Genomic DNA, 12,505 nt, shown 5'->3' with positions numbered 1-12,505 from the left:
CCATCCAGAATCTGCTGGTGGCCAAGGGACAGGGTAACCCCCGGTCCCCAATTTCAAAAGACCACTCATTGTAAACTTAACATACTTTCTTGGCTTTCAGCTCCCTAAAATGTGGGAGGAATGACATCTTTGTTTAGCAACATTAGGCACATCAAATCAATCACTGAACATCTGCCACAACGTTCAGGGTACCCAATTTATCCTTTTATCAAGGGCTACTTCATGAGCAATCATTCTAAGAGGATTATCACAAGCACTTGAATGGTCAGAGCCTATAAACATCTTTGCTGAGTCCACTGAACACACGGCCACTGCACAACTTTACTTCTCCCTTCCAGTGGACTGAGTGGTATGGTGAGCCGCTCACCAGCATCAGGCAGTGACAGCTACCAGCTACCAGCTCACGGAGATCACTACTGGAACTCACTGTCTTTTTTGCTCTTTAGGACTTTCTTTGCAAGGTCTCTCATGTCAGGCCACATCTTTGGCTCTAGGCACACTCAGAATCCACACACTCAAAATTCAACTCTGATTGACCATCTTTTTCTTGTTACCTGTTGGGGCCTTGGTGTCAGCCTTCTTGCTCTCCCGGGCCCCCTTCTGGGCCCACACCTGGACTGTGTACTCCACACCTGGCCTCAGGCCTGTCAGGACAGTGCTGCTCTGCTCCTTCCCCACTGGAACCTCCCTTGTGTCCCCATCAGCAGACGTATAGCGCACCATGTACTTGTCGATGACGGCCTGCACGGGAGTCCAGGAGATGGTGGCCGTGTCCTCTGTTACCCGGTCAGTGGCCAGGTTTGTTGGGCTGTCAATGTCTGAAAGCAAGGTTAAAGTGCACCATTAACAAGCACCTAGAATTAGATCATGTTGCTTGGAGGGAGGCAGTTTCCTGTTCTTCTGTTTTTCCTATCTCCTATGTCAGTTTTCAGTAATTTCATGGATGTAGACCCTCTCTCCATGGCTAGACTCTTGGATCCTCAAGGAAGCAGCACAAGACAGTAGAATGAGCACTAGTATCCAGAGTCAGAAGAGCAAAGTTCAAGTTCCAGCCCAGATATGTAGAACAGAGGTGCAGGAAAAGCCCTGAGCAGAGCCAACAGTCCAGGGGTCTAGGCCCAGCTCTGTCTTCAGCCAGCTGTGGCCCTGGACAGGTGGCTCTACTGCCTCTAGCTGAGCCTGGGTTCCTTCTTTATAAAATGTGGGCCTTACTATATAGATACTAAGGTACCATAATATTCCACGAATATTCTACAAATCTGACTTCATGAATCATCAACTAATTTCATATCTTATAAAAATTTATTCACCTCTCTGCATTTGAGTTTTCTCAACTATAAAATGGGGATATTTATCCCTGCTCAACCCATGTCACCAAATGCCTCTGAGGACCAAGTAAATGAGGAATACAACCCTTATTCATTGTTGGTGGGTATGATAAATGGTGCCACAACTCTGGAAACAATTTGGTCATTCCTCAAAAAGCTAAACACAGAGTTACCATATGACCTAGCAATTCCACTCATAGGCATAAATCCTAAAAAATGTCCACACAAAAATCTGAGCACAAATGCTCATAGTATCCCTATTCACTATAGTCAAAAAACAGAAACAACCCAAATGCTCAAGTTACAAATAGATAAACACAATGTATTACATCCATACAATGGGATATTATTTGGCAAGAAAATAAAGTGCTGACACATGCTACAACATGGATAAACCTTGAAAATATTCCATGTAGTTAATAAAGCCAGTCTCAAAAGGCCGCATGTTGTATAGATCCTTTTATATGAAATGTCAGAACCAGGAACTCTTATAGAGATAAAAAGTAGTAGTTTCCTAGGGCTGGGGGAAGTAGGGATGGGGAGGGACTGCTATGGGCCAGGGATTTCCTTTCAGAAATCTTCAGTAATGAAAATCTTCTGAATTAGTAATAGATACTAGATACTAGTAATAGTTCCATAACTTTAAATATACTAAAAACCATTGAAGTATATGCTTTAAGAGAATACATTTTATAGAGAGTAAATTTTATTTCAATAAATCTGTTCTTTAAAAAATGAGAAGGGGCCCCTAGGTGGCTCAGTTGGTTAAGTGTCTGACTCTTGATTTCAGCTCAGGTCCTGAACTCAGGGTGGTGAGATGGAGCCCCACATCAGGCTCCATGCTGAACGTTTGGTCTACTTGAAATTCTCTTCCTCTCCCTCTGCCCTTCCCCTCACTCTCTCTCATGAGTTGAAGGTGGGCTCCTTAGTTTCAGATAACATGTAAAAGGGAGGTGAAGGGTGGTCTGTGCAGTCTCTTAAGAAGGGACACCATCTTGTCCTTCCATAAATCATCTAATCTGCCAGTATCAAATGAAGAAAATAAAACTTGACCAGCCATAGGTTTTGGTTTTACATTCTCAAAAAACAATGCTCCATTACCTGTTGGGGCCTTGGTGTCGGCCTTTTTGCTCTCCTGGGCCCCCTTCTTGGCCCACACCTGGACTGTGTACTCCACACCTGGCCTTAGGCCCGTCAGGACAGTACTGCTCTCCTCCTTCCCCACTGGAACCTCCTTCGTGTCCCCATCAGCAGATGTATAGCGCACCATGTACTTGTCAATGATTGCTTGCACTGGGTCCCAGGAGATGGTGGCTGTGTTCTCTGTCACCCGGTCAGTCACCAGGTTTGTTGGGCTGTCAATGTCTGAAAGCAAAGTTAAAGGGCACCAAACAAGCACCAAAGATTAGACTATGTTGCTTGGAAGGAGGCAATTTCCTGTTCTTCTGTTTTTCCCATCTCCTATGTCAGTTTTCAGTTGTTTCATGGACATACACCCTCCCTCCATGATTGAACTCTTAGATCCTCAAGGAGCCAGCACAGGAAGGTAGAGAACTAAGTCCAGAGTCAGAAAATCTATGGCTCTGCACATCTCAGCTGCTTCTGGTTGGGCCTCAGTCTCATCATGTATGAATCTGGGGTTTAGGTTGGACAGCCTTTAAAGTTCCTTTGAGTGCTAATGTTCCATATATACATCTAATTTCATAAATTACTAATTGGTCTCATGACCTTGGGTAAGTCACCTCACTTCTCTACATTTATAAAACAGGACCAATAGTTATTGTACATATCTCACTGTCATCTGAAAACCCAGACAAAAAAGTATAAAAAGAGACATTGAAAATATTGAATATTAGTGTCTGTAGAAAGAAGAGGCAGAGGAAGATGTTAGTGTATACCCCGGAGACTTGTTATACATCAAATGAGTTAATAATATGCCCTTTAAAAAAATAATAATAATATGCCCTTTATGACAATTTTTGGCACAGAGTAGGTGCCCAATGACCATAAGTTATTATTAATGATATAACTTTGTTGATATTTTATGAATGATGATTATGCTCCTCCATACTATGCACAGAGAAGGTGTTCAAAAATATAGTCACCAAGAAAATAATAGCATGTCTTTGTTCCAAATAGTTCATTGCAAAAGTCATTTCCCTAAAATCCTTGCTTCTAAGTCCTGTCACAGATGTGCAACAGTATGTTCAAGCAGGATTCTCTTATCTTGGTTTGAGTTATGACCCCCAAGAAAACTGGTATCTACATTCCAACCTGAGAGCCCACAGCCAAGGCAGGGTCAACAGTCTTGTGGCCCTTAGCTGACCAACCATCCCTTTCATAGGTTGGGGAGGCCAAAGAGATGGGACTTCAAGAGTGGATTTCTTTAGGCAGAGTTATACTGTGAACTTCATGGGTGGAAACCCGAACCTCGAGTAAGCAATTGCAATGGCATCCCTCACAGACCTGGTTATGCATACCCTGGAGCAAATGTTCTTGACCAGGAATGATTGGCAATGTCTCAAGACCAACTTTGTTGTCACAATTCAGTGTGGGATAGGGAGGCTCCTGGTGCTTAATGGGTAGAGGCCAGGAATGCTGTTAAACAGCCTACAGTGCACAAGACGGACTCTGGCAACAGAGAATTATCCAGCCAAAAATTCCAATAGTCCCAAGATTGAGAAACACTGCCCACAGCTTGGGAACCACTGTGGGCTGGTGTCTGACATGTGCCTAAAATATCTAAGAGGTGAGAAAATGGCCATTTGCTCTGATGCAGATCGGTGAGACGCTGCAGCACTGCAAAAGAACTGAACATCTGGTTGAAAGAACAAAGGGTGCATGCATGCTCCCTGTGGGCCAGATGTGGGCCAGGGAAAGAAGAGCCCACTTCGGATTGTTTTAGAAGCTGTCCAAGAGGCTCACCCAGAGGGATGAGGTGGGCCCAACCAGAAAGGCACTGGAGTGCACCCCACATGTGCAGACAGGACGAAAGGGAGCAAGTGACTAGCAGGAGAGATGCATCTGCAACAGGATCATTACAATGAAGGACTGGAGTGTAAGAAGGTCTCTGAAGAACATGCAGAAGTGCTCCATGAGGGGACACGTTAGCTTTAACACACAGCAGGCCCAACAGCAGGCCCAGGGCAGCTGTGACAGTTATGGTCAAGTAAGACCCCTTAGCTCTCCTCCTCTCCTCTCTCCAAGTTGTGCCAAACATAAATGGGTCAAAAAATCTCAGTTAGTATGCTGGAAGGAAGGGGTCTAAGCACCAGAAGGGAAAGCAAAGAGGAGCCGAACACACCCCTTTCAAATGGCGGGCACTTAGCCTGCCAAGGGCCTGAGCTAGTGGAGTGGAGAAGCTTGAACTTTAAATGAAGTATTGATAGAGATATTTTAATTACTAAAATGATACATATTGGGGATTAAAGTGATCAGATATTGCTTATTTTTAGCTAACAAAACACTCTCATTATTTCTGCCTAAACCATTCATCCAAAAGGGCAGAAACAAAAAACAAGCTCCACAGAAAGGGTTTAAACAGGGGAGGAGGGAAAGCAAAGTAGGTTTGGATTTACAGTTAGGCTCCCTCCCCCAGGGCAAGCCCTCTTGCTTTCAATCACATTTACTCCTCACCAGGTAAAGCAATCAGCATGTTAACAACACAGAAGATGCACATGCAGAGAACAAAGGAATGTGAGGAATAAGATCAGTTTTTAAAGACCTACGCTGGAGACAAGACGAGCTATGCATTCTAAGAGAAGCCATGAAATAGAAGTAAGGGGGACACAGTGGACTCTGCAAGGACACCAACCTGCATTTCCCTGAAACCTCTCATTCTGCCAAGGTCACAGAAGGAAAACCAACTGAAATGGACCATGAGTTCAGCAGCAACACAGTGGTGACGCATGCCCTCTTACCTGTTGGGGCCTTGGTGTCAGCCTTCTTACTCTCCCGGGCCCCCTTCTGAGCCCACACCTGGACCGTGTACTCCACACCTGGCCTCAGGCCCGTCAGGACGGTGCTTCTCTGCTCCTTCCCCACTGGAACCTCCCTGGTGTCCCCATCAGCAGACGTGTAGCGCACCATGTACTTGTCGATGACCGCTTGCACCGGGTCCCAGGAGATGGTGGCTGTGTCCTCTGTCACCCGGTCAGTCACCAGGTTTTTGGGGCTGTCAATTTCTTTTAAAAAATATTTGGAAAAGCCTAAGCTTTGAAGCCATGGGAGGGATGCCCACCACCCCATCACTGTCACTTTTATCTTCTAGAACTCTCTTAGCACAAGGCAATGGTATTCCCATCCAGAATCTGCTAGTGGCCAAGGGACAGGGTAACCCCCGGTCCCCAATTTCAAAAGACCACTCATTGTAAACTTAACATACTTTCTTGGCTTTCAGCTCCCTAAAATGTGGGAGGAATGACATCTTTGTTTAGCAACATTAGGCACATCAAATCAATCACTGAACATCTGCCACAACGTTCAGGGTACCCAATTTATCCTTTTATCAAGGGCTACTTCATGAGCAATCATTCTAAGAGGATTATCACAAGCACTTGAATGGTCAGAGCCTATAAACATCTTTGCTGAGTCCACTGAACACACGGCCACTGCACAACTTTACTTCTCCCTTCCAGTGGACTGAGTGGTATGGTGAGCCGCTCACCAGCATCAGGCAGTGACAGCTACCAGCTACCAGCTCACGGAGATCACTACTGGAACTCACTGTCTTTTTTGCTCTTTAGGACTTTCTTTGCAAGGTCTCTCATGTCAGGCCACATCTTTGGCTCTAGGCACACTCAGAATCCACACACTCAAAATTCAACTCTGATTGACCATCTTTTTCTTGTTACCTGTTGGGGCCTTGGTGTCAGCCTTCTTGCTCTCCCGGGCCCCCTTCTGGGCCCACACCTGGACCGTGTACTCTACACCTGGCCTCAGGCCCGTCAGGACAGTGCTTCTCTGCTCCTTCCCCACTGGAACCTCCCTTGTGTCCCCATCAGCAGACGTATAGTGCACCATGTACTTGTCGATGACCGCTTGCACCGGGTCCCAGGAGATGGTGGCTGTGTCCTCTGTCACCCGGTCAGTGGCCAGGTTTGTTGGGCTGTCAATTTCTTAAAGAGAGATGAAAGAATGTAGCATTTACCAACTCTCTAGTTCCTAAAAGGCCAGCATATACACAGACAAAATGATGATCTCAACAAATTTCAGAGTCTTTTATGCCAGTGATTGGGAGAACATAAGGGTTTAATTAAGCAAGTGGTCTGAAATTCCAAGAATGAGCTTATATCACTTAATGATATGTAGAGTTTTTAGACAAAGCCAAAATAGTCTCAGCTCTATAAACTTTACCCACAAGTAGGCTTTGGATTTTTTTAAAAAATGGTCTTCATATACAAATTTCTCCTTTGCCCTGGATTTATATAATACACTCTTTCAGTTCCTGACTCCTCATACCTGAAAGCAATTATACATCAACAAATCTCTGCATAGGCTCTAATATTTTCTTTGGGAAGAAAAATATCCTGGAAGTAGGAGCTGTCAGTTCTTTCCATATAAAACATTATGTCTGTGGCCAGAGAACCGGAAGACTTAAATTGATGGTATGTGAGGTCTGGGCGGATAAAAATAATCCTGCTTGCAGAATCTGTCTGGGTTTCTATGCAGTTGAAATTGGGTTGGAATCTGGGCTCCACCATTTCCTAGTTGCTAACTTGGGCAGACTATATAACTTAAGTCTCTGTCCCTTCACCTCCACGAAGAAGGAAAGAGCAGTACCCATCTCACAGGTTATGGCAAATCGCAAATGAGATTTTCACTTGGTAAATGCTTAAATATAAGCTCTTTGTTATTATGAGTGTCATTTGAGGCATGAAATACCCTTTTTTCCTTAAAATGTGAACCCCTCGAGTTGGAAATCCAAGTAGTGGTGGTGCACAATTAGCATGCCTTCATATTCCTGTTTCGAAAACCACCTCCTCAAATGGCTGAGCTTTCTGTGACAGCAACTGCATTTCCAACCTGTGCTCCATAGCTGGACATGCACAACCACGCCAGGTGGGTGGAGCGCACAGCCAAGGGAGACAACTTGCCTTGGAGAGCACAGAGTTCAGAAAACACTAGAGACAGAGGACATATATGGAGGACTTGCACTCTAGCATTCTCATCCTTCACTACTCCATTCTCATAAACCTGTCCACCATCAACACCACACAAGGTTATAAGATAATTGCATATTGAGATAAGACAGAAAACCAACCTGTCCTATTCTTATACCTTAACACTTTGCACATGCTTCTCCCACTGCTAATGAGCACCCACCCATCTGTCTAGACCCTGCTCAGGTGTCACCTCTTCCTACTGCCTGCCATGATCCCACTCTCTCATTCCAGTCTCTGGTATGTACCCTTTTTTTTCTGATTCCTATAGTTCCACAGACATTTGTTAGCTCTAGAAACAACATAATTCACTGTACTTTATCTTTTTTACTTGTCTTCTCTACCCAGGTGGTTGTGAATGCCATGAGCATGAACTATGTCTTTCATCTTTGCAACCCCAAAGAGCCTAGCTCTGTACCTGATACTGTCAGCAACGTGGTATCAGGTACACATCCCAGTGGCTCCCAATAATCTGGGGTGCTAATTCATACCACCCCCATCCGAGAGTGGGGAAGATTCTTCTCTGTTCCAATTTCTACCATCTTAAAAAGACTGACTCACATGCTTTCTTTTCACAATACTCAAAATCCTAGTAAAGGGAAAGCCTTGTTTAATATAAACCAGGAGGTGGCAATCTACATTCCCTGGGCCAAATCTGACCCACTGCCTTCTTATATAAAGTTTTAGTGAATACAGTCATACCAGTTAATCTACACACTTTCTGTGGCTGTTTTCACATTTCAATGGCAGAGCTAAATAGCTGGAACAGAGACTGTAGGGTCCCTAAAGCTGAAATATGCACCATCTGGCCCCTCACAGAAAGTGCTGACCCTGCCTTTAAACAAATCTAGATCTCACCATCCTTAATGGCAGCTTCTCCTTCCTCTGCAGGAGATAAGCCCCACTTGGACCCAGGAGGTTCCATGCCGTGAAATATGTCAAGGGCTGAATGCTGATTAACATTCACTATGGACTGAGTGTTTGTATTTTCCTCAAACTCCTATGTTGAAGCCCTAACTCCCAATTTGATGGTCTGTGGAGGTGATACCTTTGGGAGATAAGTTGACTGAGAAGAGGGCATGAGGGTAGGTCCACCATGATGGCATCAGTGCCTAGTAAGAAGAGACCCAAGTGTCCTCTCTCTACCATGTAAGGGTGTAGGAAGAAGGTGGCCACCTATAAGCCAGAAGCAGGCTCTCACCAGGAACCCAAACAGCCAGCACCCAGGTCATAGGGCTTTCCAGCCTCTAGAATTGTGAGAAATAAGTTTCTTTTGTTTAAGTCCCTCAGTCTATGGTATTCTATTATAGCAGCCTGAGCAGACTGAGACACACCATAAGAAATAATCACTACTATCACTCACATAGCACTTTGCTACATGTTGGGCACTTCCATGAATTAACTCAGGCAACCCTTACAATAACCCTATGAGGTAAATACTCATATGCCCTAAGTTACAGATAAAAATCTGAGGAGCATGGGCAGCCCGGGTGGCTCAGCGGTTTAGTGCCTGCCTTCAGCCCAGAGCATGATCCTGGAGACCTGGGATGGAGTCCCACATCAGGCTCCCTGCATGGAGCCTGCTTCTCCCTCTGCCTGTGTCTCTGCCTCTTTCTTTCTCTCTCTCTCTCTCTCTCTCTCTCTCTGTCTCTCATGAATAAATAGATAAAATCTTAAAAAAAAAAAATCTGAGGAACAGAGGCAAAGTGACATGCCCAAAGCCACTCAGCTAGTAAACGGTAGAACTGGGCTTAAAACATGAATGTTCAAGCTTCTGAAACCACATTCCTAACTAATTATTGGCTTCTGTGAGTGTCTCCATGCTAACTGACTGTCCAGAACAGACCCCAGTCAATAAGTGAATCCTTTTCTATGATTTCCTGTCGAGTATCTGGAACCTCAAGTGGGCTCTGAGATTAGACGGCTCTGAATTCAGGGACAGGAGCAGAGGAGAGTGTAAGCAGAAAGGATGCTTGGGACATGCCCCCTGCCATCTCAGGACGGTGGCAAACACATGCTGAGTGGAACAGCTGGTGAAGTATGGGGACGGACCCTTATGGTTTCTGAAAGCTTCAAGGCAGAATCGGGACATTTGGTGACTGTTGACTCAGGATGCAAACCATTTCCATGGTCTGAAAGAGAACTCCAGATTGTAAGCAAAGAGCCTGTACAGCCTCTGCAAAGGGAGATAAGCATTTAAATTCACTGTCAGCCAAATGCTTTGAGTTTTAACGTCCAAAAAATGAAAATTAGGAAGTGTTACTCTTCTCTGAGAGAAGAGGAGAATGGAATGGAATGGAATTCTAACCCAAATAAGTATGACCTTCTGTGTAAAATAAAAAGGCTGGTTTCTTTTGTTTGAAGTTAAAAAGGGAAAAATCGTAACTGTGAAATTTTAAATTGCTTTTGCAACCCCCTTCCCCATGCCTGCAAGCAAAGGAGCTGATGCTAGGTGGGCATCAGGCTCTGACTCACAAACCAGCTGTCTCCCTGCCATGAGAAAACCCAATGAGGTTCCCATTCCTCTCTTACCTGTGAGGGTGTCAGTGTTGGCCTTCTTGCTCTCCTGGTTGCCCCTCTCAGCCCACACGTAGACCCTGTATGCCTCTCCCGGCTTCAGGCCCGTCAGGACGGTGCTGCTCTGCTCCTTGGGTACCGCCATGTCCCTGGTATCCCCATCAGCGGAGGTATAGCGCACCACGTACTTATCTATGGTGGCCTGGACTGGGGCCCAGGAGACCACCGCTGTGTCTTCTGTCACACGATCAGTGACCACATTGGTTGGACTATCAATTTCTTCATAAAAACGTGAGAAAGAAAAATTAGAGAAAGACAGTTGTTTGGTCAAGATCACAGCTGCTTCAAGATCTAATTCACTTGAGTGACCTAGCTCCAAGGTCCACACAATGCAATAGGGTCTCTCTGTCCTCTGTGACAGGTAGACAATTGGCCTCTGCTTGAACCCTTGGCTGAGAAAGGGCTCTCTGAGGGATAAAACAGTCCCTTCCACTTTGAGACCACTGAGCACAATAGACAAGACCCCCTCAAATGTAACCACTTGAAGTGGAACTCCTTCAAGAGGCAGATGGAATACACCTAATGCTCTTCTGGGAGACCCTCCATCAGGTGCTCAAGAATAGTTACCACTCTCCTTCCCAATTCTCCTCCAATCAAAACATCTTCACCTCCCAATGTGTACACTTGTAAGCTATGAGCTTTTTTTTTAAGTTAGGAGCTTTTATATTGTTATACCATACTATGCCACACCACATCATATCATATTATACTTCCAAATTATAGTTTCTAGACCTGGCACATCTAAACTTGCTCCTTTTTTGCCTGATCAGAGAAAAATCTCAGTCCATTCATTCAACAATTTACTGAGCATCTATTGCATGCCAGGGAATATAATGGCACTCAGGAATCACCAATGAACAAAACATTCAGAAATCTCTGCCTATGCCAGGCTGATGCTCTAGAAGGACCAACCCAGAACAGCATGCCCTCCATGTCCTAGACACAATGCTCCTCAGTAACATATCCTCAGCCCACAGCCTCAGAAAATCCCTATGCTTTTTCACACATGTCCCTACTAACCCAGGGGTTCTCAACATTTGTCAACACTGGGCACCTACTAAGTACCACCCCCAGAGAGTCCAATTCAGAAGGTCTCAGATATGTGCTGGTATCTCTGCTGAAAAAACAAATACGCAAAACTCCATAGATGATTCTCCTGTACATCAAAAGGTTGAGAAACCCCACACTAAACCACATCTTTCCCACTTCTGCATATAAAATATATTTCCTGAATCCAGTGTTTATTCTTGTTATATTTTATCTTATGGACTTCATTCATAATTTAGTCATTCACTTAATATGCTGATTTTCCTTTCTAGTTTATCATTTACAAACCTAATAAGTAAGCCATCTGAATGCAGCAGCCATCAAGGACACTTACAAAGGTGCCTCACAGAACAAAGCTGACGCATGCCCCGAGAACCCTCCCTACATGCAGATCTTTATCTTTTTGTGTAAAGACATACAAAACAGCTTCTTACTCTCAGAAATTCAAGGAGTTTTGCTTCCTTCCCATCCTGCTCTAGTTCTCCTGGCCATCAATTCTCCAGCAGAGAAGTTAGAACTTTACATAGCTGCATTTTTTCGCATCAACTAGAATTACCTTTCTTGAGCACAATGGCAGTGTCTTACTTGTATGCAAGGAAATGAAATATGTTCCATCACCAGAGATGGTGCATATTTTATTTAATAAATCAACTGTCGTTGGCTGAGCATATGCTAACTGGAAGGTGCTTTTTACACATTATTTTATCAAACCTCATAGTAATAATTCAAGGCATTTATCAGATTCCCTGTGAACAATTTTAGAAAATTAATAATAGTTATCATTTTTAGAGCACTAATTATATATCTGGTTCAGAGAGGTTAGATAACTCAGCCAGTCACTCAGCTAGTAAATGATAGTCATTTACACATCCTACAAACATTCCCTGAGTGCCTAGTTGGAGATAGGAACTCAGTTTAACTCAGTTATCAATTAAAGTGTGCTCACCCACCCCCCAAAAAAGATACGTCAAAATGCTAACCCTCAGTATCTCAGATCGTGACCTTATTTGGAAATAGGGTCTTTCTAGAGATGATCAGGTTAAAATGAGGTGATTAGAGTGAGCCTAATTCAATATGCTTGGTGTCCTGATGGAAGGGGGAATCTGGACACAGAGCCAGACACACACACACGATGATAGGAAGACACATAGGGAGTAGCGAGCCATGTGGCTGGAATGCTACATCGATAGAGCAAAGATCATCAAGGATGGCCAACAAACAATAGAAGCTAGAGGAGGTGAAGAATGATTTCTCCCTAAAATTGTCAAAGAGAGCACAGCTCTGCAGACACCTTGATTTCAGACCTCCAGCCTCCACAACTGGGAGACAATACATTTTACTCTTTTAAAACACCCAGTTTTTGGTTCTTTGCTAAGCAGCCCTAGGATACTA

At 44.3% G+C, this 12,505-nt stretch overlaps 1 protein-coding gene across 1 annotated transcript in view; it reads right to left on the bottom strand.

Moving 5' to 3' along the window:
- The window catches only part of TNN (tenascin N), a 62,745-nt gene that overhangs the window by 27,151 nt on the left and 23,089 nt on the right, over positions 1-12,505 (bottom strand). Inside the window, exons 7-11 of the mRNA XM_072830715.1 lie at positions 10,022-10,285; positions 6,182-6,445; positions 5,249-5,512; positions 2,430-2,693; positions 555-818 (exon numbers count right to left, since the gene is read on the bottom strand). Coding sequence (XP_072686816.1) covers positions 555-818; positions 2,430-2,693; positions 5,249-5,512; positions 6,182-6,445; positions 10,022-10,285 — 1,320 coding nt within the window. The remainder of the gene's footprint in view (positions 1-554; positions 819-2,429; positions 2,694-5,248; positions 5,513-6,181; positions 6,446-10,021; positions 10,286-12,505) is intronic.

The sequence above is a fragment of the Canis lupus genome, chromosome 6 (assembly GCF_048164855.1).
Source record: "Canis lupus baileyi chromosome 6, mCanLup2.hap1, whole genome shotgun sequence".
NCBI lineage: Eukaryota > Metazoa > Chordata > Mammalia > Carnivora > Canidae > Canis > Canis lupus.
This window is presented reverse-complemented; position numbering and strand designations above follow the sequence as displayed.